At 36.4% G+C, this 27052-nt stretch overlaps 1 protein-coding gene across 4 annotated transcripts in view; it reads right to left on the bottom strand.

Annotated features, from left to right (window-relative positions):
• Positions 1-26846, bottom strand: part of Dach1 (dachshund family transcription factor 1) — a 367379-nt gene extending 340533 nt beyond the window's left edge. For 3 of the 4 annotated variants that reach the window (XM_028756542.1, XM_028756545.1, XM_028756546.1), the window contains exon 1: positions 25518-26846. In XM_028756542.1, coding sequence (XP_028612375.1) covers positions 25518-26344 — 827 coding nt within the window. In that variant the 5' untranslated portion in view covers positions 26345-26846. The remainder of the gene's footprint in view (positions 1-25517) is intronic. The other variant, XM_028756544.1, reaches the window with a different exon arrangement.
• Between the last annotated feature and the right edge of the window lie 206 nt (positions 26847-27052).

Genomic DNA, 27052 nt, shown 5'->3' with positions numbered 1-27052 from the left:
TTTTTTTTAATATCTGTGGATTAGATGAAAGTGAGGATAGTTAAACTTAACAATCACAGCTCATAGTACCCTTCAGTTCTTTGGCTGAGCTATAAAATCTGGGCTTTACAAACCTTTAGGTCTTTCAGTTTATGACAATTTAACGAACTAAATTTTTCTGACTTGGGCAGAGGGAGCCTTCAACTAAAGACATAACAGGACTACAGTCTTTAATGGAGGAATGGGTTTGTGAAGCTAGAACAAGAACATAACTTCATAGTAAATGTATCTAACACACTAAGTTGTGATCTCTGCATTTCTTTTTGAAAGGCTCCCGTAAATAAGAAAGCATTGTGTTTATTCTTATTAGTAAAGAGTATTTGAAAAATCAAATTGATTTTTTAGCAAAGTTAGAACTAAATGTTTCTGATTGTTTTTGTTTTTCACTATAAACTGTTTTAAGATGTGATTAACTTTACTATGGTGGCAGGACAAACTCACCAGTAGCATCACAATTAAGTCAAGTGTTCCCTTATTTCCAGGAGGTAACTTGCCATTTTCCTTCTCCAAGAACTCTTAATAAAATGGAATGGAAAAAAATCAATTAAAATAGTGAAATGTCCCTTAGGATAAAGTTACTTCAGCACTATGTGCATTTCTCAATAATTTCTTTTATCTTGTGCTGCAGTAATACACATTTGTGCCATGTTTTTAAGTGCTATATTCTTCATAATGAGGCTGTTTAAAATTGAGTACTGGAAAGAGAAGGGTGCTGATACAGCAACTGTTATGACATAAAAACAGGGTTATGAGTGAAGCACACACAAGAAATGAAAAACGTGATTAGAGGCAAAATGGATAAGGCAGAGGTTCTCATATAACAAGCCTGTGAAATAGACCAGCCTCAAAGACCCAGAATATCTACCTAATCTCTAGTATCTAGAGCTATTGCGCCCCAGAGCATCTCTGAACTGCTATTATGGGACATCGTTTGTAGAATCACGATCTATATAAAACAAAGTAGTCCCAAGAATGAAGTCAGCACTTGAGAAATTCCACACTTTACTGCCTTTATTCCCAGTTCCCACCCTCTGCCCCAGCCCATGGTTGACCCTTTCTCTCATTTTGTAAAAAGCTGTATCTATCTTAGCATTTCTATGACAAGGGAGTTTTTTCATGCTCTACGAAAACTAATTTGGTTTTTCATGTTTCAGCATTTTTTTGTCTCTGATAGTGATAGCAGGGATAATGTGCTTTTAATAACCATGAAACATTGCATATACTCACATGTTTAGAATCAAAGGACCAATAGACTTTAGGGAAACTAGATATCAGTATATGTGTCAGAAAATGAAAACTCAGGTACTGTGTGTTTCTTCTCCAGTAAAAACCACTGATTTCCTCCTACACTCTTTCCTGCCTGTCAATGGCTATCCATACACAGTGTGGAAAAGAATTCAGATTTAAGGACCAGCCCAGGAATTTGGCAAACAAAAGGAGACAAATGCTTGCCAACATTTTCCCCATTTCTTCCCGACTCCCTACCAAAATTCATTATTCCTTCACCATGTGTACTGAGGAAAACTGGCAAAAACTTTGAGCATGTTTGCTCATGTCTTCAAAATAAAACCAAAATAGATTGAAGGAAGTTGTTTGAAAACAGTAACTACTAGTCTATTAAAGGAAGAAATCACCCCGTATGCTTCATGAATAAGTTATCTAGAGTCTGCCAAGAGAAATAAAGCCTTGTTTACTGGGATATGTGAAAAAGCAAGAAACTGAGCAAATGAACTCAAAGAGGTAAAAGGAAGAAAGTGTGCTGTACAAAAGATTGGATTAACATGGGCTTTTAGAATCAATTTTAGAATCACTGTCACTCATAAGAAATACTGTAATTGTTATTAAAATGAAAACTAATACAAGGTTAAAATTTTTGTTCTTCTGGACTCCCTCCAAAAAGGGTAGTTTGTCTTCTCAAATTCTTCTCTACGTAAAAATTATCTCATACTTTTCACTATAGGTATTATCTAGAAAGGGCCTATTACCAAGTTCTATTCTATTATGCCAGCTTAAGTCCATATACTTCTCTCATTTATTAATGGAGTTATTGTCATTCCTTCCATACCTATGAGTGCTAAAATATTGCCTATGAATGCTGAATTTTGTGTGAGATACTTACTAGAATATCCAAGATATATAGAAGAAATAGCCATCACATATTAGATGCATGATGAATATGAATTATGTAGGTAAAATATAGCTTTTGTTATTTTGTACACATGCACAATCCAATAGCTTCTCCTTGTTGTAGTAATAGAAAATAATAATTTTAAATGAGAAAGATTAAGATTCAAATAAACATATATTAATATCTAGGTATCAATATTTACCAAATGCATTGTTTCATTTTAATTATTGCATCCATATACATTGAATCACATTATACTGTATATACAGTAATGAGCAAAAACATTTGTACTTTTGAGTGTCTGTCAGGAAGTCTAGTGTGACATGACTATTAGATTATACAATTTTAGCAATATCCAAAGGTACCTTAACATTTAAACATGTTAAAAATATTAAAGATTCACTTATAAGTTGACTAAATGAAAAATTCAAAATGTGATCAAAAGTTGGACCGGAAATTAGTGTAATTACTATTAAATCTAGATCTCAGGCTCCCCTGGGGTAGGGAGAAAGTACAGACAACTTAGATATTGGTGAAAATAAAGACTGTATTCTCTCATAAATAAGCTAAGGAAACAAGGATGGAGGGCAGAATGGCCAAATCAGAAGAAGCCTAAGATGTTTTTAATTACAATGAACTACAATGGCTTAACCTGCTGAATACTGTCAACATTCCATTGAATTACTTAATGGACAACAGAAACAAAAACAAAGTACAACTCAGGTAGACATGTTGCTAGTATTTGGGAAGATGTCTTAACAGTTAGGTCCCAAGAGTGACACTGTTTTGGAAGAGGGAGTCAGGATCCATTGAAGTTGGGATCTAAAGGTAGACAGCTAGGTCACTGAAAGCATGCCCAAAGGAAGGAACTCTGAAGTGCCAGTTCCTTCTTTCACATCTTTGCTTCCTCATAAAGAGGTTAGCAAGTTGGCTATGACTTCATGCACTGGAATAAGCAAGGTAATAAGACAAATAAACCACTTCCCTTTACAGTGAGTCAATTCAAGCAAAGCTCTTTTTCAGAGGTGATTGAATTTTTACTATTACAGATAGACTTTGGGTTTCAATATTTATATGATTGTGGGCTTTATCAAGGAATTAGATTAATCAATGTGTTTTATTTAGTACATGAGGTTTTCATATTGTTATCTGAAACCAGAAGATGGGGAAAATATCAGTACAAAGGAATATTGAAGCTGATATTTTTGGTGAGTTATAGATAATTTTGTAGTTATCCCCAAAGCTGCATTCATTATTCTGTGGCCATAACTAACCCCTCAGAGTTTCAATGGTCTCACCAAAGTCCCTACTGCTCACCTAAAACTCGAGGGTAAAGCTCATCTATTCTAACTCTTTCCTTAAGCTGCTCATTCACGTAGTCTCCTATGATTTAAAGCAACTTTTGTCTGCTTTCATCTTTCCATTCTTGTACAACTGGTTTACATAAAACCCTCATTCACTTAAGTTTGGAGTAATATGATAATCTCTGCTTTAAAATGTGTCCACTTCAACTCACACACATTCACAGTGTTATACATCCAAAACCTAAATACAATTGTGACTTTTCTCCAATTAAAAGTACACCAAGAGAAGAGGATTTATAGTTATCACAATATACATTTTAAATTCATTAACTGTGCCATATAGGTCTGTTCCCAAGATGGCAAAGACTTGTATGTGCAGCCTGATAGCAAAAACTTGATAAAAAGATATATTCTAATCTCCAACCTAACCAATCTAGATCCCTGTAATAAAGTTTTATTTCATCTTGCTCTTCTATCATACCACATATTTGCAGATTATTGGTGGTTTATTTTTGGTTTTAGTTTGAAAGTTTTTCAACTTGTTAATTCACATCTGTCTTTTGCCAGTACTACAAATGTAAAATGAGACGCAATGAAAAGTGAGTCAAATCAGAAAAAACATGATTAAATGAGACTAATGCAAAGTAGTAGAGAATATAAAATGAACGCTGTAACTTCTAATGGCCATGCATCTGAGCAGGTGTACTTTAATTTATTTTTTTCATCCTTTAGACTTTAAATTTGTATTTCCAGAGGAAATATGATTTATAGAACCAAAGGAGGTGTTTATCACTTCTTCTGTCTTCCAAAAGATAAAGGGCACATGTGAGGTTGAGGAAGATCATGCATACATGTGATGATCCTAGACTGTATCTTTATTTTCAGACTCTATGTTTTCCTTAGCCCATGGGATTGTTCATAAACACACATACACACACATACTCACACATACAAATACACACACAAACACACATGTAACTCATACTTGTAACGAATATACTATAAGTTTTAATTTGTTTGTTTGTTTTAAGAATCTACTTTAGAAAAATAAAGACTATTTTTATCTAGTAGCTATGTCTTCTAAAACCCAAAATTTTCTGTAGATGTCAAGATATCTCTATTTATTAAATGAGTGCTGATTAATAGATTTGTGTAGTTTTTTCTATATCTATTCTTTCAAAACTGCTTTTATTTTTTTACGTAATAAACTATATTCTCCCAGACTCTCAGACAACACAGCATTTGCATAGTAATCTATCCTTCAGACATGCTGTTCAGAGGCATAAAATAGAACTGTAACAAGTAAGTAACTTGTTAGAAAATGAAGAACTAATTTGTGGTTTATTTTTTTTTCCTCCCACAAAACTCCAAAGCTTAACCTCTTTGTTGGTAGAGACAAGTAATGCCCATTTTTCTTAGTCCACTGGAATGATGCTTGAACAGAAACACTTCGCACCATGAATAAACTGTGAAATGTAGGTGAAAATTAAATTTTGTTACAGCTGCCAGCGTTGAGTGTGCTCTTTATGGAACTATCATTCTCACACTTAAACAAGCATCACTGCTTATGACATTGCAGATAAACAAATATGTACAGAAATAATAGTACAAATTCCAGGGGAAAGACTCCACCGAAAAATATTAAAAAGGACAGTGGTACTGTGAAGGATAAAGAAATTAACACATGATCCTGAGTAGAGGTAGAATAAAACCAAGGGATGGAGCAGCATAACTGTGAGCCAACATTTAAGAGGTTGACATGGGAGGATCACAGGTTTGAGACTTGGAGGACAACCTGAGCAACATAGTTAGATTTTGTCTTAAATGTCAACAGGGGTTGAGGCTGGGGAGGGATATGTAAAGATAATGTGGTATCCAGTAGAAGGGGGAAACCAGCAAAACTTAAATATTTATTTCTCAACATTGAATCTTAGGATATTGAACTATTTCTCAATAGAGTAAAGTTGACAGAGAGCTGAAAGTCATGTCAAATGCAGAGATCTATTTGATGGCCATCAAGGTGACTGACTCTGTGGGTTAGATTGAGTTTGTTTAAAGCAAATTTTAATTTTTAATAATCTTTCAAATATTCTGGAAAAATACTTTTCTTTTTTAAACATTAGAGTAAGCACATTATAAAATTTTTTCTTTCTCTCCCTTTGGTGTCATATACTATTTGAGATTAAAGTATCATGATGATGTTTCTAGGGATCTATTTGATTTCTTCCAAATAATCAAATTTCAAGTTATTTGTCATTTTGCAGGAGAGATTGCAATTCTTCAAGAAAAGTGTCCTGCTTATCAGACACATACAAGCGCTCTGTCCAATGTGGTAGATCCCAAGGCGTAGGGAAACACTGTTTCTGTCAACATATTGAGCTAAACGATAGAATTTTGTGTATTCTGTCAGGATTATTTGGAAAGATGTATCTATAGTAAAGTTATATGCATGTTTTTTCTATTGTTTAAATGGGGGTGGATTTATACTTTTCATACATTTAAATAAGCATACTATTTGCAAAGCATTGTGACACTTGCCCTAGAGGAGTTATAAATGTGAAAAATCTAATTTAGTAGAAGAGGAGAGACAGTCCATTCAGACAGAAACCTCCACAGGAAATGTAAATAGCTTCCTTCTTCGCATCCTTCCACAGAAGCACCCTTACCTGAATGTCAGCAATGAATGGTTACCAAGGAAGAAGTAAAAAAGTTGTGGCTCCCATGAGGATCTACTAATAGAATTTAAAACTAAGTGATCCTGATATGCTTAAAATTACCATTTTAGGGCACACACTCTTGAGGATTCCACAAATTAACTGCCTGACATCAAGTATATCTAGATTAAAATGAAATTATAAGTAAATAGTGAACAGAACCCTGGACAATCAAAGCACAAGACAGAGATAGGAGTAGCAATGGAAGAGTCAAGCAACCAATGCATACCAGGGACTTCAATGATAAACAGGTTGAAATTTATTTAAACTGCTGAATATTTTTTTCAATATTAGTTCCTGTAATTCCTGATACCACTCTCAAGAAGATAAAATGGAACCTTGGGTTTGAGACTAACCAGGCTACATACAGAACCTCAAAAAATGCAAAGGAATAAAACTGAATAACAGTATGACACATTGATAAATATTATATAAAAACACTCTACCTTAATCACTTCCTCTTGATTCAGTGGAAAAAAAATAACTGTTTTTCTTTAATTGCTAGAGACTGTCAAACATGGGTGTTCTCTTATTACTCAGTACTTTGGTAAGACACTAACAGTAAATGAAAAAAAAATCACAGCTAACTTCTTACCTTACAAGGAGATCTCTGGGAGCAGCAATAGCATCATTTTTCCTACCCAATTACCCCAATGCAATAAATATGATTTCCCACACTTCCTAAGGGTGAGAACATTGAAGAACTTATTCGATCAAGGAAGTCACAAATCAAAAAGAAAAAAAATTTTAACAACATGACAAACCTGTTCTTCCTATGGAATATAAGGATGCCTGACTATCAAGGACTTTTTGACTATGAAATAAAGTCATCAACAAAGTACTGACTCACTAGGATGGAAAGCAGATCCAGATGGTGACTGACATGAAATGATAGAGACAAATATGAAGAACAGCCCATAAAGGAAAATAGAGGCCACCAGACACTGGCTGAATCTACAGGCTCTACTTACAACAGAATTAATGTCAATTCCAATTTTATGCCCACATGAGTGGTTTTCAATCCCTAAAAGTTTCTATATCCAGTAGTAACAGTGCTCTGTTCTGAACGTAAGAAGTAAACAGAATTATGAAACAGATAGGAGACAATGAACTAGCATCTCTCTGGAACGCACAAGAAGTAAGAGTAATCCAATTATTTCTGCATGTTACCTTTCCCCCCCTCAACCATCTAAATGTACAAAGTAGTCAGGAAAACAATGCTACAGTTATGTTTTAAAGTATGTATATGTGTGTGTGAATGGAAGTGTGTACACATGAGTTTAGGTGCACACAGACATCTGAAGATAACATTAGATCCCCAGGAGTGGGAGGTTCAAGAGTCCGTGCAATCCTAAGCAACTTAATTAACAGCTATTATCTTTGGTGCTTTTATTTTTTAAATTCAGATCAAATGTAATTCCTAAAGCTATTAAAGCACATATCTAAAACACTATGATATTTAGTTAATAATAACCACAAACATGATAACACATAATTATCTAACTATATATGTGCGTACAGGAATACAAACACACACACACACACACATATGCATACATTTGGTGTGATTATGATCATTTAGTTAAAATTTTGGAGTAAGTTAAGAATTATGATTTTTATAGTTCAATTTATTATGATAGGTAAAATTAATTACAATCAGAATCAAGTTAAAATTTCAAGTTAAAATCTTATGTGTGTCTGTACACATAACAAAGTTTCATTGTTGTTGCCTAAATTACGACTAGAATATGGTAAATACTCATAAAGTAGAGTGTGGTAATGTTGTTCAATAAAATGAAAACAAAAATTCAGTAAGAAAGTCAACTGTTTTTTCATCTTTTATGAATATAGAAATAGACCCGTTGACAATGACAACTATACTTTGAACTGCATTTTATGAACTGTATTTCCAAGTTTTATGTACATCAAGGATAATGCAACAAAAACAACAAATACCTGCTTTTCCCTGTGTCCCTTCCTCTGGGAAATTTTAGACAGTATAATTTTTGTAGACAAATGTCAAGAAGAAAACCTTTCAGATGCGATTTCAACAATCTGCTAAGTTTTACGGTCTAGTAGAGAAAAATGATGTGCATTATATAACTAATAAAACAAAGATGCTATGAATTTTCAAAGGCAGAATAGTGTTTTGAAAGAAGAAACATTTTTTGCCATATCAAATATTTTCAGACTAAAAAATGAGAGAAAAAATGCCTGTTTCAGGGCTATGGAATCCTTAATAATGAATAATTATAAACTGTGTCTTTATCTTAGAAAGATTTTAGACATTTAGTCATTATAGAATGCTATAGACAACTTTAAATGAAATCCAAGATTCAGCAGTCCCCAATTTCAGCTTGTGTAAACATTCCAGCATGACCAGAAGTCTCATGACAGCTTCCTGGAAGTATTGAACTTAATCTCCTCATATGTGTGTGCTGTAGCCAAATTGTTTTCTTCTTTTTTTGTGCCTCAATTTATTAAAATTTTAATCCATCATTTAGAATATATATTTGAGTGTAAACACTAACACAATTTTAATAGATAATATAAGGTTATAAAAATTCAAATTCATATACTTTGTTGATTTATTTGGAATTTTCTCAGAAATAAATGTGCAATGTTGCAGAAAGAACTAGAACAATTTTTTCTTTGTGATTTAAACTGGTAAAGAAATTTTAATGTTTTAGATGGGAATCTGCGATAAAGTTTGAAAAATATGATTTTCAAAGCAACCATCATCACATCTTCTCTTCACAACTTTCTTTGTTAAGTACAAAAATATTGCCATTATCTCCACAGTACATTTGAATGTGGGGCTTGGGTCAGCCAGCCTAACTCATATAAGCAAATTATGAAGTCAAGTGTCCCAACTCTGTCTCAAGCATCCAAGGTGCCTACAAATAAATAAGTCACATATATACAGCTGTTGTGATAATGAAATAGTTTGGTGGGAATTGGTGGAAATTCTCCTTTGAAATAGTCATAACAGTATACTATATTTTCTAAAAATGATTCCTAAAAATGATTCTCGTTGCTAAAGCTTCCGAAAGCTGCTTTCATATGCAACAACATCCACTATTACTGTTAACAACGCCTGATGTTACAGGTGTGTTGTCACTCCAAATACTAACATCACAAGCTGAGGGCCTGTCTGAGCTACAAAACAAGTCCAAGTCCAGTTTTAGCAATCTAGTGAGATCCAAATATAAAGGAAAAAGAAGTAACTGCAAGGTAGAACAGTAATAGAGTACCTTCTTAGAGTGCATGAGGTTCAGGTTTAAACTCTACTACTAAAAAATTAAAAATAAAAAAAAAATTAAATTTTCTTGATAACCTAACTATCAAGAGTTGAAACAAATAGGACAGAAATAGACCCATTGACAATGACAATGACAACTACACTTCGAAGCCACATTCTTGTAGTCTGACAACATTCATTTCAACAATGACAGCAAAATGCAGTGCCAAGACTGTAGGCTCATGTTCAGTGTGTTATGGGCAGGAGACCATGCCTTTATGCAATCTAGAGGATCGATTGGTCCCAGTAAAATCTTATTTTAAGACTCTTTAAGGCACTGATTTATGCACAATTGATCTGATCAGCCAGGCAGTCAATGTGATTTATTAGCTAAGATGGCCAAAACTCCTTTTTCTCCTTTTTTCAAGCAGTAGTAATTCACCTCATTAGAGGTGGGATCATTACAGGAAGCTACTGAGAAATGAGAACTTGAACCTGCTGGCCTGGCTTGCATTTCTCCAAATATATAGATCTACCATGGAGTCATGGTGAGGTATCAAGACTAAAACCTTCATGCAGGTATGGGAGCTAGTGAATAGTAATGTAGCTAGAAATGGATGCAGTGGATTAAACAGGGTTCTATCCTTCTCTGGGTAACACCTCCAGACAGCACACATATTCATTTAGCCTCTTGAGAAATGCATGCATTTGATTTCTACAATAAATTTATTCATCTATTCATCCACCAAGGACGAATAACCTGAATTATTTTGTAGTTACGGGGTTTAACTAAACACAGGACTAACAATATAAATAACAGGCCTGACAGCCTACATGTGTGCACATATGTACCTACAACCTACTGAATTCATTTAGCATTGCTCATGGGTACTTGAACCTGAAGCTATCCACTTGGAAATGTGGGTAGGGGAAATTTCACATAGTCTAACCCCTAGGTGATTAGGTATAGGCAATCAATAGATATTGAGAGAAAGATTCAGTTTCCTTTAGGGAAAAGGTTGCCAGTAGGAGACTACAAATCTTGTATAGCATAAATTCTCCTTTCTCACTGCTATGACATATTCCCCAGAAAGACCTGGTACTCCTAGTCTTTATTAATTATTACCTACAATCTTAAAGCTCATAATGAAATAATTAGTAGGTGAAAATCACAGTAAAATCTGAACATAGCACAAACCACTCAACTTTGGACTGAATTGTTGATCAATTCCTCCTGGCCTTCTCATTCATTCTGGTGCTATTGCCATGTTTGAGTTGTGTGTATTATACACTGACTTGGTAAACATTCCATACTTCATAACATTTCCAGGAGACACAACCTCTTCATTGGGGTACTTTACTTCACTGTATGCTAAAGTCTAAAGAAAAGCTTTGTTTCAAAATTTTAGATTTTTCTTAAACCCAGTTATGTTAATTTCTATATGAAAATATAATGTATGGCCACTACATTTAATTTCTCCTGACAAATGACTCCGTTAGAATACGTAGAATCAATGCCCAAATCTTAAGGTGAACATTATTTTAGTAATGTAGAACAAGACAAAAGAACTGTGGTAATTTGAAAAATATACTTCTGATTTCATAACTCAGGAGATACAAGGACACCTGTTGCTATTACCATAATGGCGTGTCAAAAGTTTGGCTGTTGTGTTCATTAGTAGCAAGTGGATTGGGGTGACAGGGTATGGAGGAGTGTGGTGTGTGTGCCTGAGTGTGTGTTTGTATGATCACACGTTTGTGTTGGGCGCTCTGTGACTATCGTCGCACTCATATATCCACACCCAGAAATATTTACTGATTTACATCCCCATGGTTTATATTCACGAGATTTACATTACACTGGTCATATTATATAATAATTGGTAAATGATGTACTATTTACCAATTTGAGTTTTTATTTAGCCCCATTCATAAAATAAAACTTTTCCTAGGTTATGAATAACTTCACTGACTAGTTTCTTTTCTTTTTAGATACTTTTTTTTTCTTAACACCAGTTCTATAAATAGAATGTGACACCCAAGGGAGAACATGGAGTAGTTTCAGAGTGGATTTCTGGTTGTTGAAATGTATTCACCCTCTGGAGTTGTGAACTACAAAGAATGCACAACTCAGCAAATACTAGAATAGCACATCCCGGCTCATATCTTATTGCTTTAACAAAATCCTTGCATTCTCTCATCCGATTTAGATAAATGGGTGTATAGTGATAATCATAACAACAACTGATATCACAGTCTATAGAATGTAGTGCTTCTGTTCATGCTGTCATTAAATAAGGAATGCAAAGCGGGGCGTTGGTGGCGCACGCCTTTAATCCCAGCACTTGGGAGGCAGAGGCAGGCGGATTTCTGAGTTCGAGGCCAGCCTGGTCTACAGAGTGAGTTCCAGGACAGCCAGGGCTACACAGAGAAACCCTGTCTCGAAAAACCAAAAAAAAAAAAAAAAAAAAAAAAAAAATAAGGAATGCAAGTTCACCTTAAACTTTAGACTGCTTAGTGTGAATAGTCTCAATATTGTCATATATAATTTGATTATGCAATGAAATATCATCCAGGAATTTTCAGTGGGCTTCTGCAATAGTGTAGACTGTCTATGTACAATCTCCACATAGACTTCACACTTCACATGGTGAGAGTGTCAATGAGGATGTTTCATCAGACATTCCTGGAAGCTGTCTGGCCAATAGGAGTCGTCTGAAATGGTTCCCTAATCACTATTGAAATCACTGATAGTACTGTCTGTCTACACTACGACAGACAAAAGCTGAAATGTATTAAACACTGCAATCCATCATCCTGCAGATGGGGAGCAGGAGCCAGCGAGTTCAGAGGCACTGACTACCCGCTGCTTAACAAAGGCTGGAGTCCTGACAGTTCAGTCTTGTCCTCGCTCCTCACTACCACCCTTCCATCTAAGATGAATGAGTGTAATCAGTGAGGGAGAAAGCCTGCTGAGGGCTTCAAATTCAAACACTGTTACATTTAAAGTGCTGTGTTTTATCCTTAATCAGAACTGTTCTTAAACAGTTATCTTCAACTATAAGATTAAGTGTATGGATGCATGCATAAATGAATGAATGAATGAATGAATGAATGAATGAATGAAGTATGGCTTCAGAAAGTTTATCCTTAGAAAATACTTCACTCACGTCCTGCTCAAGTTTGGAGAACTAGCTTTCAAAAATATTGCCAATTCAAAGAACACTTTATAAAACTATCTCAAGGCTAGATTTATACTGAAGCAACTGACTACGAATAGTCCCTTTGAATGACTGAGACATTAACTATTTTGAAATAAGTGCCAAGTAGAAACAAAATACCAATTGCTAAAGTTCATTTCATTTTCCATATTTGTTTCTAATAAGTACACACGAACCTTAAAATAGCCACAGGGAGAAAAAAGCCCTCAACTGCTAACAGCACATTAACAAAGTGTAGAAAGGAAAGACACTTTTCTTTGGATTTCAGCCTTGTCATTTCCAATTTTCTGCTCCTTGGACATGCTTGTATTCAAATTCTGGAACATCTATTCAGCATATCAATCCTAATTAGACAATCTGGGTCTGGAAAGGATGAGAGCTGGGTCATTTGCATAATTTAATCATAAATACTCAGTGATACATATTTCCAAATGCATTTGTACAATTATCTTTTCATCCTTGGGGCAATGGTATTAATATGATTAGGCAATATTTCTGGAAAAAACAGACAAGTATGCACTCTTTTTAACTGCAGCTTAAGGCGATATGAAAAATTAATTAATTTCTGAAGAAAATCAATTTCTCTACGTGACCACATTAGACATTGCTAAACCAAGACTCGGAAGGCACTCTCAATCACAGCATCCTATCAGACCCATCTAAACTCTGATTAGTATGTGAACAGCTCAATAGAGAAACTGTAATGTATCAAAGAGCATCTTAAATTGTGAAGAGATCTCCTGCTCACTTTCCTGTCCAGCATTCCCCTCTCCTTTACTTAAAGGAATTGTTATTTAACCAGTCAATGAGAAGCCTGTGCTTTCGGTGTGAACTCATCTTGAGTGATCTTTTATTAATGTACATTAAGCAATTTCAAGGACAACAGGATAAGGTTACTTCTGAAATGCTTTCTCAAGAAACGGATTTATATTCTTCTAAAATAATCGTAACTCACATGAGACTGTTTATCAGGAAGAAAAAATAGATAAGCTAAGTCATCTTGAAAGTATCACTGTCATAAGGAGAGCATCGTCGTCACATTCTCTGTAGAGACAGAAGAACCCAGGTGGCTAATCTGATTTTTTAAAAAGAGATTCTGCTTTGTATGTTAATTAGTGACAAAGAAAGAAGTGGCATTTGTGAGTTTAAATACACTATTCTTTCCTCTACAATTGAGCAAAAAAGTAGAAATTACTGCATGCAAATATTCAATATTCATTTAATTTGCATAAAGGTGCTTGAACAAATTTTTGATTCTAACAAGCTCATTTTTCATGCGTTTTGTCTTTCATCCTAATCTAGCATCTGTCATTCCTTTTTGAAGTTATTATCGGCCCAATTCCCTCTTGGACATGGTTGCTGGGTGACCGGTATCTTAGCACCCACTTTGACAGGAACAGATGTGAATCTGATCAAGAGATTTCCCAGGGGTACCTGAAATCACAAACAACTTTTGTGAAAAACAAACAGCGTTCCTGTCGTGGGCCTTCCTTCAGCCTTGTCCCCAAAAGAAAGAGCTAGAAAGTTTATTTACCCCAGATCAAATATACCATCCTAATGTTGTTTCCTATACCTGGAATAAAATACCTTAATAAAAAAGAAGTGATATTTTCTCACTTGAAATTAAGAAAACTCAAACAAAACATCAATAGTTTAAACACAGAAGTTTCTCATTTTTTTATGTTAGCCATATGTCTATAGGTAGAATTCATGGTAAAGTGTTCCTATCTCCTTTACAATTTTATATAACTTTTTCCCAGAAAGAAATAGGATTATTTAAAGGATAGTTCATATTATAAGGGTATTTATAACTAAGAAATTTAGTTTGTTATCTGAGAATATGTATTTTAAATTCCACATAGAGCCCTGGAAATGATAAGCGTTATTCTAGTTTTAAAGAATTGTCCAAAAAGGTAGGTTTCCCTTCTCTATATACTTTTACAGAGTTTTTAATGTGCTCTTTTATTCAGATTGCATGGTGTGGGTATCATCAATCATTATTAGAAATAGAGTTTCAGGGTGCCATGGGAAGACAAAAAAAAGGTCATAGAAACTTCCCATCACTGACTGCCACAGCAGAAGTCAGTATAGGTTGCTTTTCCAGTAATGGATTATTCTTAACATCAACAAACTTCTGATCTATCTTTTCTCCCTCTTTCGATAACAGTTTAAATCCTGTAGCTAGCCACGGAAAACTTTCAAACTAGACAGAATATATAATCAGATGTAAATATGACATTAAGGTGATTTCAGAAAAATTCCCTCTCGTTGATTTAATTCATCAACTTTCTTTGAATGGTAAGCATCAAGGCGAAGCTGAATAGCTGCGAGCTTCCTCTGAAAAGCTTAGGTTACATAGCAATAAAAAGCAAGTAAGTAATGCATGTTTATCATTACAAATAATTTCTCTGCAGTGAACATGAGTTATGCCAATGAATATTATATATAAGAATTATATTATTATAATTACATAAATATTTTATATTATGTATAAGAAATTTCTATGTCTCCATCCCTTAACTCAAAAAAGTGGTTCATTACAGAAAATTACCCAGTAACAATCCATCTAAGAGGCTTTATTGATATTAAATGTGAAAGAAACAAGTAGTATTTCGAATTCCTTTTGTTTTTAGATTGAAGAAGGCACAAGTTCACTTCAAACTTAAAGTTTAATGATGAAGTTACTAAAATATTCTAATAGTACAAGCATTTGTGTTTTGCTATACCATTTATAAACTGTGTTTTAGTATATATATTTTAGTAAATAATAAGTTAAAAAGAATGTTTATCTGAAACATAAACATTCTTTCATCTCTCTGTAGGCATTCAATAGTGTATTTTCATAAGCAAAGAGATTATAACCCTCCAATCATTTATATTAATCATATATTTGAATATGTAGTAAAATGTTTGGGTACTCATGACACTAGGAAAACAATAATACATATTTTATATACATATACACATACACACACACACACATATATATATAGCTACGAACAAAATAGTTACTTTAGATTTCCAGCTTGAACTCATCCTACACTCCAATGTAAAGGCAACTAAAGTCCAAGCAGCTTCAGTGTGCTCCAATGGCCAGTGACCATGTTCAGTTGTTTCTAATGGAGATAAAAATAAGTTCCCCTGTAAACTCTACTGAGCATTCCAACTCAAAACAAAATTAAATCATAAAATGTGACACTAAATTAACTGAAACATACTCATATAAAAATCTACATCCTCAAAGATTATAAAAAGGGAAAACTTTTTTAAAAATATTTACCTACTACGTAAGTTGGGTTAGAACTGGAGAACAATTAAATATAAAAGAAATGTATTCATATTCTAATTAAATAAATTTGAGTTCAAGCTCCTTAAAGCTAGGAAGCATATATAAAAGATATATTTTATTTAACTAACACTATAATAACACAGGTAAACTTAAGTAGCTTCAATTTTATACTAATGCTATTTTTAAATTTCGTAAGTATATCAGATTCCCTAATATGGTAGCCAAACAGGTGTTCCGCCCCCATCCTCCACCCCCAAATCAAATCTGACCCAGAAGGCTCCAATATTAAGGCTTGAATTGGGATCAGTTCATTGCTTTCCCATGGGGTAACTTGTATAAATGTAATTCTATGGTTTCATAAAAGCAGGTCAAGTTTCCATCCCTGGGGGTCTTTTGGCAATTTGAAGCATGGAAGCTCTCTTCCTGGCTACAAGTTCAAATCTGCATGTCCTGTCAATGGTGTAAAGACAGAAAAAAAAGGGGTGGTGGTAAAATGAGCATACAATCATCTTTGACCATCCCTCTCACTCATCAGAGTATTCTTGGTAAGAATAAATGTATCAGAGATATCCAGCCATAGAGTATTTTGAAACCACTTTAATTACTTATAAGTTTTCCCTCTTCACATATTGCACACCAGATGATGTAAAATGTGAGACTACAAATATTTATTTCCCTTTGTGCTACAAAATAAAAAGATGAATTTCCTGTAAAATAAATGAATATAAAGTTTTACTACTATATTCAAGTTTGGGTTGTAGCCTTTGTAATTCTAGAATCGTGAGATGAGGTTGAAATGTTTAGTGGACAAGTTTTGTGTGTGTGTGTGTGTGTGTGTGTGTGTGTACACATATACACACACATATATATGATGTATGCATATATATATATATATATATATATATATATATATATATATATAATGCATGTATATAAGCACTTTTCTATCTTGCAAAAAAATTGTGCCCATCCTTGCACTTTTAGCACTGATGTAACGACTTGACAAGTGCCATGGCATGATTGAGGAAGTGATTGATTTCAACTTATCTGGATCTTTACCAAGTGTTTTCAAAGACAATTACAGTCTGGTGCAAGAAGTGGCAATACACATCTCCTTATGTAGACATGAAGATTAACCCATTGACCTCTTCCTAAGCAGCTCACTGGTGGCAAAGCTTTTAAAGAAACTACTTCTCCTCAGGTTATGAAATTATTTTCTCATAACGTATCCACTGATTCTAAAAGATAAGCATCCTCTAAAGTTCAAAAAAGAGTTAAGTAAAGCAACAAAAACATTAAAGTAAGAACATCAAGCACATTTAGTGGTGTTTAGAAATGCCTAGAATTTGGCATCTAATAATACCTATTCATACAAATAATTCTCATTGGTACATTCTAATTAGAGAATTGACATCACATTGTAGGCTATGATTAAAAAATAAACATAGAAAATTCATCAAATTTTAGCTATTTTTCTAATAGTGATAGACTCATATGTTTTAATTACATTTTAATATTTAAATGCAGATTTCTAACTTTTTACTCTAAAACTAAGTTTCATTTCCTTGTGTAAAGTAAATCTTTCTTGAAAATGTATTCTATGCTTTATGGGATATCAACAAGCAAACTAAAGATAATTCTCACGTAAGTCATTGTCCCCTGGCGTACATTTAACAGTTATTGAGTATGCACATGTGCATATATGTAAAGCTTTTCTTCTAAATACATTAGAATAACTTACATCATTCTTACATTGGTATCAAGTGGAATAAAAATTGCAAAAATAAAAATATTACTCATAGATATCACTAAACTGTTGATAAAATTTTTACACCTGTTGCACATGCAAGTATAACTATCCTAATACAACATGTATGGGTGGCAATATGAATAAGAAAGTGGTTTAAGTCATTCTCTTAAAGTTCAAAGGTCAAGTTAACACATGTCTACCTCAAGAAATACCCCTTCTGAGAATAAGGTTAAACAAAGTTTAAAGATTTAAGATGTGAAATAAGAATGGAGTTGAAAGTATCAGCCGATTCTATCAAAGCTGTAATGAACTCAAAGGTTTCACCTTCAAGTCATTTATTTGATTGGCACTTCAATGGAATGTCTTTAGAGTAATAATACTACTATTAGTACAGACTCATAATTGTTGCTAGTAAAAGTTCAGAATATTGTTTATGATTTTAAGAAAATATTTTACATGCGAGGTGAATATTTCTCTATTAATATTAACTAACATTGCTTTTTGTTAATATGTGGTCAGTATACCTTAACATGAATTAAGAAGTAATTGTCCCAGAAGTTTCTATGTTTCTATTAAGTACTTGCCTGCCAACCGGCCATATTCTTGATATATAATTTCATAGCCCTTAAAAAGAGCGAGACTATTTTTACTATTGTGCTGGAAAAAGCAATCTAACTATGTAGAAGCATTTGATACTATATAAAGCCAAAGACAATCCAACATTGTTTATTGTTCCTTCTTTGTATTTACTTTGCTCATGTCTACTAAGGAAAGAAAGCATCATCCAATGTGACTCATAAAATCTGGATCCTACTGCATATTTCAATGTTCACTTTGTGAAAGTCATGTTTTAATAGTACATAAAATTTTTAGTCAGATAAATACACTGTTTTCAAGTTTCTTTCCCAGACTTTAGATGGTTTGTATATAGGAACCATGCTGCAGAAATAAATACAAAAAAAAAAATAAGAAAATAAAATTCTCGTGAACTTTCTCTTCTTATCTAGCTAAAACTAGATAGCCTTGAACAATATCCCTCTCAGTCCTTGGTAACCACCCATCTAACATGCTTCTCTACTTTCAACTTTTAAAGATTCCATACATAAATTAACTAATGTAGCATTTGTCCTCCTGTGCCTGGCTTATTTCAATTAATATCTTTCAAGAGGTGTGGGGCATTCCAGGTATTGTAATCTGTCTAGACAATGACAGTTTTGAATTCTGAATTTAGATTCCTATTCTCCATCTACTTATTATTGTTCTTTAAACTTATTTCTGGCTAGGCATCAATGGCTTGCCATGTTGAGTAGTTTAGAATACTGCATTACAAAAAAATTACCAAAAAGATTTACTAAAAATTACCAAAAAATAATTAAGACCAATTAAATGACATAGTGAGTTTTTCAGTTTAAAAAGTTGTACTTTACAATCTGCAATCAAATCTCATATGATTAAAAGCACAAAAGAATTCCAGATTGAAATATTTGACCAACATTAAGTCATTTGTGATCAGATTGCCAAAATATTGTAATTTTCACAAACTTCATCCATTGACAAGTGTAGCATCCAATCTAGAAAAACCTAAAGATGAATTTCTTAATTGGGAAATTAAGAATGTTGTTTTCTTATGTAGAAACCCATTAGTGTATATCAAGACAATTTCAGTGCACCTGGCAACCAAGTCCTTCACTAGGTTGATGTGTTAACCTGACTGACTCATTTTCTTATATGGTTGGACTTATGCTTACAAACAGACACTATGCATAAAGTTAACAATTCACTGCCTACAGCTAAGAAGCAATGAACAGATACTTCATAGACCACCAGAATTCTTTGAAATAAATAAATAAGTGTGTGTGTGTGTGTGTGTGTGTGTGTGTGTGTGTGTCTTAAGCATGTTAATCCAATGATAGCTTATTAGAACAAACTAGAACTATCTTAATCTGGATATTTCTGGTTTCCAAAACAATATTTTGTTGACTGATCACACTAGTCTAACAGTCATTTGTGTATCTAACGCAGCTTTTTTTAAGAAAAACAAATGTTTGCCAATAAAATACACTTTTTAAATAAATCAGCTATTGCGTCATAAAAATATTTTGACTAAAACACTTCTAGGAAATTTTGAAGGAAAGTAAATGACTTTTAATGCTATATAGGTTTGTGTCTGCAGAGAGCTTTGCTAGGTTTGAGGTAAATATATCAGTTTAGTAACAGAGAGTTCTATACTAGACTCTGAGCTCAATTAAGTGCTTTTTAAAAAATTCAATATTTCCTACTTTGAACAACAATGAAGGCAACAAATACAATAGAAAAGAGGTATCTAGTGTAATCTAAAAGGATAAAAATATGAAAGCTTGTCTAGATTATTTTAGTTGGAACTCTTATGTAAGCATTGATTCTTATACACAATATCTCATACTGATCAACTAGAACCCACTACCTCACATTAGAAACTGATACTTACTAGCCAAGCCTAGCAATGATAGCCTCATTCTAGTCTTTATAACAATTTAAATGTAACATGTTGAAACCTGGAAAGAACCCCATTTAAACACTCAGATACTTCTTAATAACTTGTTTCCTACCATTTCCAAAGCACATAATTCCCTATGACATTTTTGGGTTGCCAGCCTGAAAATGATAACCTTGAGAAATACAATTCAGACAATGTCGAGATGTAGCAAAGAATCTAAAAGACACTTACAATCAAATATTTAATGAAAAGGAGAAAACTCACCTGTGCCTACTTAGAAGGCACATTTTAAACTGTTTTCTTCCTGCAGAGATTCAAAAGGAGCCAACGTGCAACCTGTAAGAGTCTCATTTCCTAGGACATTCTGCAGTATCTGTATTCTATGTTGCTGATACAATGCTATTAAAATAACTATTTTTACTTGCTTGACAAAGACAATTGTAGGAAACAATTGAATAAAACACCTTGAGAAGGTAAGGTAATACTGATTGATAGTCAAATCACCTTGTGTTCTTAGAATGACAACTACTTGGTGGCAAATTAAGCTAATTGGCAAATGCTACTTACGTTCCAGAAACAAACATCAAATGAGAAACAATAAACCATATTATGTTTTTGTATGTTGGTGAATCACATGTAGTAAACCGCCAAAGAAAGGAGTGATTTATGCTCAAACCCTGCCAAGACTTTAATCAATATTGGGTGTCACATCCCAGGGGACAGGGGAAGTAACTGAGGAAAAAGAGGTGTCTAATATTTTTCTCACTAATTTACATGTAACTCCCATGAAATATAGTAGATTAAACAAAAGAAAAAGCAACAAGCATTGACTAATAAAGAGGTGATTTTTAAAAATCTGTATCATATTTATTAAATTTTGTCTAAAGAAACTGGGCATGTGTAAGGAAACTGGGCACGAAGAGAATATTTGAAGCTACAAAAAATTTATAAAAATTAAATTGATTTCATCATAACATTTACTAAATGTATTTTTTCTAAAAGTAAAACCATTTATAACTATGCACATTTTTACTATAATAATATTTGAGACTAAGTTCAAGGAGCATCTTAACAAATAATTCAAACACTTATAGTCTATATCACAAGGTGATACTCTCTTCTCTTATTAATGTATTAGTAATTAAGCTATAATTTTCTAACATTTGTAAACCAGAAAGGAATAAGTTACACATCCAAACTAGCTTCCATTATTTTATGGCTTGGTCATCTAATCATGTCGCTTTCTGTTTGAAATGTTATAAAATGAGACACTTGGTTTTATAGGAATTGTTAATCTACCATAGCACAAACACTTCAAAAGCATAATTTCTTCACATCAAACAATTCTTGAATGTCTCTGTGCCAAGCATCATGATCGTCTGTCAGAAGTGAGTGAATCTGGATTTGTGTTGAAAGTCCCATGTCAATGCAAAGCAGACAACGAGGAAAATGTTAAATAAATACTGCCCCAGCATTCTATCTTTATTAAAAACCCTTGACAAGAAAAATAAAGCCAAGAATTCCTGGGGCATCTACAGTTCTTACAGTAAAACTGTATTCAGCTATGACCCTGAAACATAAAAGGCTTGGCATATCTTCCAATTTATGCTCATGGATAGCATCTACTTTAAAGACAAAAGAATGCTGTTTATGAATATATGTGTGCACATGTAAAAGGATGAATGAGGTAGTCTGTTTAAGTTAAAAACTTTGGAAATCTCAGGCAACACAGAGGCCAAGTCATAGTCTGGCTTAAAAGAAAAAAACAGAAATAAAATAGCCTTCTTCCAGTAATCAAGAAAATAAGCATTTCTGATAACAAATCCAAGACTCACTTTTCATTCCATGAATTCACAGAAAAATCAAACTTTAATTCAAATCTACAAACAAACAATTGACTGACACAAGCAGACTTGACCATGGACATAATGACTTTTTTTGTGGTTGTTATTTAATGGTTAGCAGTTAATTAACTGACCTCCACTGCAACAGCCAAGTTCAGACAACTAATGTTTAGTTTTAAAATAATAATTGGAGGAAACTGATCAAGGTCAGACTTTGTCTTTTAACAACTTTCAAACAGATTTTCCTAGATTTTTTTTCATGTTCAGAGACCTATATTTTTTTAGCTTTACTATCTAGAGGTGACAGTGCCTTTTTCTTCTCCTAGTGGTAATGACAGATGGCTTCAACATTTACTCTAATTTTCATAGTGAGCATTCTAATTCAATAGCCCCGAGCAAATTAAATCGACTTTAAGATTTTCTACTGTTCCTGAGTCACTCTCAAAAAGTTTATTAATGTTTCTTTCCTTTAGCATCACTTTTTAACATCTTCAAATTTCCTGAAATTTAAATATCGCTGAGTCCTCATAGATATAGATCCTATAAGCAGCTGAGAATACTAAAATTTGATATCACAGACACACACTGTTACACAGCACACAATGTATACACAGCACACAATGTTTATCTATATAACTAATCATATATGAGAAATGTTATTACTTCTTCTACATTTTTCAGTAATACAATGAACAGATTTTTCCTTGGTCTGCTAAATATCCTGAAATGAAAGAAACTAGGGTGGAAGATATCATTCTAATCTAGATTAATAAGAATGAAATCTTAACATCAAAGCACAAACAAGGTTTAAATGAAAAAACAGCTTTCAAGTTCAAAGTATTTCTGCTATTGCTTTCAAAATAAAGGAAAAGATAACCCTTATAATTACCACTAAACTATTAACGTGGTGACATGCAAGTTGTATATTTTTTGGTGAGAGAAAGTTCAAATGCAACTTTTCATTCCTTGCCTATGGCAGTGCTTGGAGAACCTATGTAGGTATGTATTCACATCTTCTTGGGATAACTGGCACATTCTTCATGAATTTAAGTTAAGCAGGCTCTTTAGTTGATATATAAAATCAAAATGTAATAGTCAGTCAGCACTTTCCCTAAGAATAGCTTGAAGTAGGATTTTATAACAAAACATTTAATCACAAAATATTAAAGCCAAATGAAATATAATTAGGGTGCAGATGAGATATTTTTAAAGGGATAAACAATTCTACTTGGTTAAACTGATCTTTGACCTTGTGACTTAAGACTCCAGAACTGTTGGGAACCTCTGGGAAGGAAAAAATGTAAAGAGGAATTAAAGAATGGTGATTAGAGGGACTAGACAGAGGAAAGAAAGTAAAAAAGAAAACTTGAAAAAAAAAGAAACTTTAAGACTATCCTCCAATTATATGACTAAAACAACCATTTAAAATCTTGGTACCATAACATCACAGAGCCACTGTAAGGAGTTTCTCACAGAGTGTGTGTGTGTGTGTGCGCGTGCGTGTGTGTGTGTGTGTGTGTGTGTGTGCGTGTGTTCATGCCCGTGTGTGCCTGCACGTATGTAAAATGACTGTTGATTATCCAACAACAGAAACACAATGGATATCGGGAGAAGAGCAGACATTTCGTTAGTAAAGAGGAAAGCTGCATCTCAATTTGTCGCAAAGTCAATGTGACAGCAGCAGAAGTGTCTGAACTGACTTCCAGTTTTGCCGTGCATTGTTCATAACTCTACAACAGTGTTCCGATTGCTTCTGGTAGTTTTTACGACGGGTTTTGGACAAATACGTTATCTTCTGGACAACCAAGAATGACAGTTATCTGACTAAAAGGCATTTAGCGATCAGCATGCCCACCCGTGCCCACTGCCATCTGGCCATCCACCGGATCCAGCAGAAGCATGTGTGCGTGTACATATGCGTGAGCAGGACACACACACACACACACACACACACACACACCATAGCTTAAATAAGAGGTCAAGACAGGAACATTAAATAAACACAGAAAAGAATGTCTAGCTAAGTCAGTTAGGTTGGGATGGAGTTCCAGTCTTAACCTTTTTCTTCCCAGGCCCTACAGAGGAAATAGTCTCAAAGAAGAAATAGCTGGTGGCTTTGGGCCTCCATTTCCTCTGGTCTTAAGTATTGCCTTCTCATCTCTCCTGCCCAGGTCCCTTAGCCCTGCTAAGAGGCCCTGCTTTCCTCCTCTCACTATTACGCTTATTTTAAAAGTACCAAAGTTTTTATACATATGAATCTTTTCGCCCAGTTCTCAATTGCCTGCTTGTAATCTTCAACTTTCTCTATTCTTTTTCTCTCAGAACCTCTGAACTTCTCCCTCTGCCAGCAGCTGGATCATTTCTACCCCTGAAACTGACAAGTTGCCCCACTCCCGCCCCCTCTCGGTAGATCCTCCCCCAGTGAGCGTTCATTAGCATAAAACTGGTTGGGTCAGGGACCGTCCCAAGGCCACCTCGGTGCACAGGCTTTACAAAGAAAGACTAGGCGAAAAGTATTCAAGTCCTTAGCATCCTATGGCAAAATGTACACCTGCTCCTTTTCCTATGCTACTAAACTCAGGAAAGAAAGTGGAAAGAAAAGAAGAAAGAAAGAAGACCGGTAAATCCCACTTTGAAAAGAGGGCGAGGAACTCCTCTTCTTTCTTTCCCACCTCCCCAATTCAGCTTCCAAGAGTCTGGGGCACCAGGTCATCGACTAAAGAACAAAACGTGTTTGTGCCCTCGCATCTGCTGCCCCGGGGCAAACGTACTTCTTTTTGCTTTACACACACACACACACACACACACACACACACACACACACCGATAAGGAGACACAAACACTCACATGCGCGCACACACAAACCCCTCCCCTACATAAGCTTCCCTCTGGGATGTGGGACTGAACTCCTTGCTTGAACTCTCGGATTACCCCTGCTCTTCTCAGCGCCCCTGTACTGTTCCCCGGCTGACTTCTCAGCGAGGCTCTCAGCTGCTAGCCCACCCTCTCCTCAGTAGAGGAGCCCCTTATCCCAGAGCGCATCCCCTAGCTTCCGAACCCTGCGGGGTCAGGATCACGACCTCCCTCCTATCCCAGAGGTGCCCAGAGGCTTCCGGAGGAACCCAAGTCCCAAGAGTGCACACTCAGGCAGTAGTGCCCCGAATGGGTGCAGGTCACCAGCGTGACCCGCAAGGGGCTGCGACTCCTGGGAAGGCACCTTCCTCGCGTTTCCCACTCTGCATCCCAAGCTCCGCAGCAGCCTAGCCCGAATGCCCTGGGGAGCACCAGGAAGACCCGGCGGGCAGAGATCAGGCCGCGAGCGGTGCGAACTTGTCCAGGAGGTTGGGCGAAGGAGACTAGCCCCGGGGACCGACAGGAGAGGGCCGCGCTCGCCAGGGCGCGCAGCTCGCGGACGCGCTGAGCGGGCGGCGCCGGGAAGGGAGCAGGGGAAGGGCGAGGAGGAGGGTGGGAAAGGACCAGGGCGACAAGAGGTTCCCCTCCGCTCTTTACCTGGCATTGGTGCAGTCATTGTAGAGGGTCTCGAAGTCCTTCCTGGAGATGAGTTTGCAGCGGTTCACTCCGGGCTGGATGGCCCCCAGTCCCCTCAGGATGCGAACCTGTTCCACATTGCACACCACCGGCGTGATCTCCAACCGCTTCAGCTTGGTGTAGACGGTGTGCAAGCCCCCCACCAAGTGCTTCAGGAACAGGTCGAAAGCCTGGGGCAGGCAAATCAGCTCGCAGCCCTCCACCGTGAAGGAAGCCACTTTGGCCCCTCTCAGATCCACCATTTTGCACTCATTATTCTGGGGGGTGTTTTCCACTGGGGACGGGGTTGAGTACACCGGTTTCCCAGGGAGGGGGCCGCAGCTGCTGCTACTACTGCTGCTGCTGCTGCTACTGCTGCTACTGCTGCTGCTACTGCTGCTGCTGCTGCTACTGCTGCTGCTGCCGGTGCTCGCGGTGATGGGGGTGCTGGAGGCGCCGCCGCCGCCAGCGCTAACGCCGCCGCTGCTCCCGGCCGCCAGGCTGGGGTTGCAGTTGCTCCCGCCGCCGCCGCCTCCGTTGCCGCCGCTGCCACCGCCGCCTCCGCTGCCGCCGCCGCCGCCACCAGGAGAGGTGACTGTGGCCGCCGCTGAAGAAGAAGCAGAAGAGGCAATGGGCTCCGGCCGGAAAAGAGTTGGCCCAGACGACGCCGGGGGTCCGATGGATGGAGCCGGAGACGAGGTCGCCGAGGAGGTGGAGGTGGTGGTGCCAGAGGAGGAAGCAGAAGTGGAGATCGGGGGTTGAGGGGGGACCAGCTGGGTCGGAGGGATCAAAGCCGCCGGCACTGCCATGGTCACATATAAGGGGAAACAGAAGGAGGAGAAGCGAGGGGGAAAAGTTGCCACACACCCCCCAGAGGGGAAGGGGGAGAAAGGGGGACAAGGATCGAGGGGGGCAGAGACAACAAGCACTCTAGGAAAGGAACCCTAGTTGGAGAGAGGGGAGAGAAGAGGAAAAAAGGAGGTGAGGGTAAGAAAGAGCGAGCGCAGGAGGGGCGAGCGCGAGAGGCGCTCGAGAGAGAAACGCACAAAAGTGTCCCGCAAGTCGAAATGCGAGTCCTCTCTCGGGGCTGGGATCGCGGGCTGCTCTGGGGGGAGGGAAGGCGGGGGGGGGGGGGGGGAGGGTCGGTTGGTGGTGTGTGGGTCTCGCTCTAGCACAAAGTTAAGGATGAAGGTGAAAAGGAGGAGGGTTGAGGGACTTGGGTTCTCCCTGGCAAGTACATTGATCAAAGATTGAGAGGGGAATGACAGAGAGAAAATGAGCTGAAAGTGCAGGCTGCCGGCTGGACGAGTTGTTGTTGTCACACGGTGCAGAGGGGAGGAGCTCCGGATACTTGAAATACCCTTTGAAGCCGCGAAAACCTCACTCACTAGTATTAACCCAAATTATCCAACCAGGAACTCGGAGCACAGACTCCAAGAGCGCGAGACGGAGGAAAGTGGGGCGGGTAGAAAACGGGGGAGGGGGTATGGAGAGAAAAGGGTGGGAGGAAAGCCCTA

Source organism: Grammomys surdaster, unplaced genomic scaffold (assembly GCF_004785775.1).
Source record: "Grammomys surdaster isolate TR1022 unplaced genomic scaffold, NIH_TR_1.0 126124, whole genome shotgun sequence".
Taxonomy (NCBI): Eukaryota; Metazoa; Chordata; class Mammalia; order Rodentia; family Muridae; genus Grammomys; species Grammomys surdaster.
This window is presented reverse-complemented; position numbering and strand designations above follow the sequence as displayed.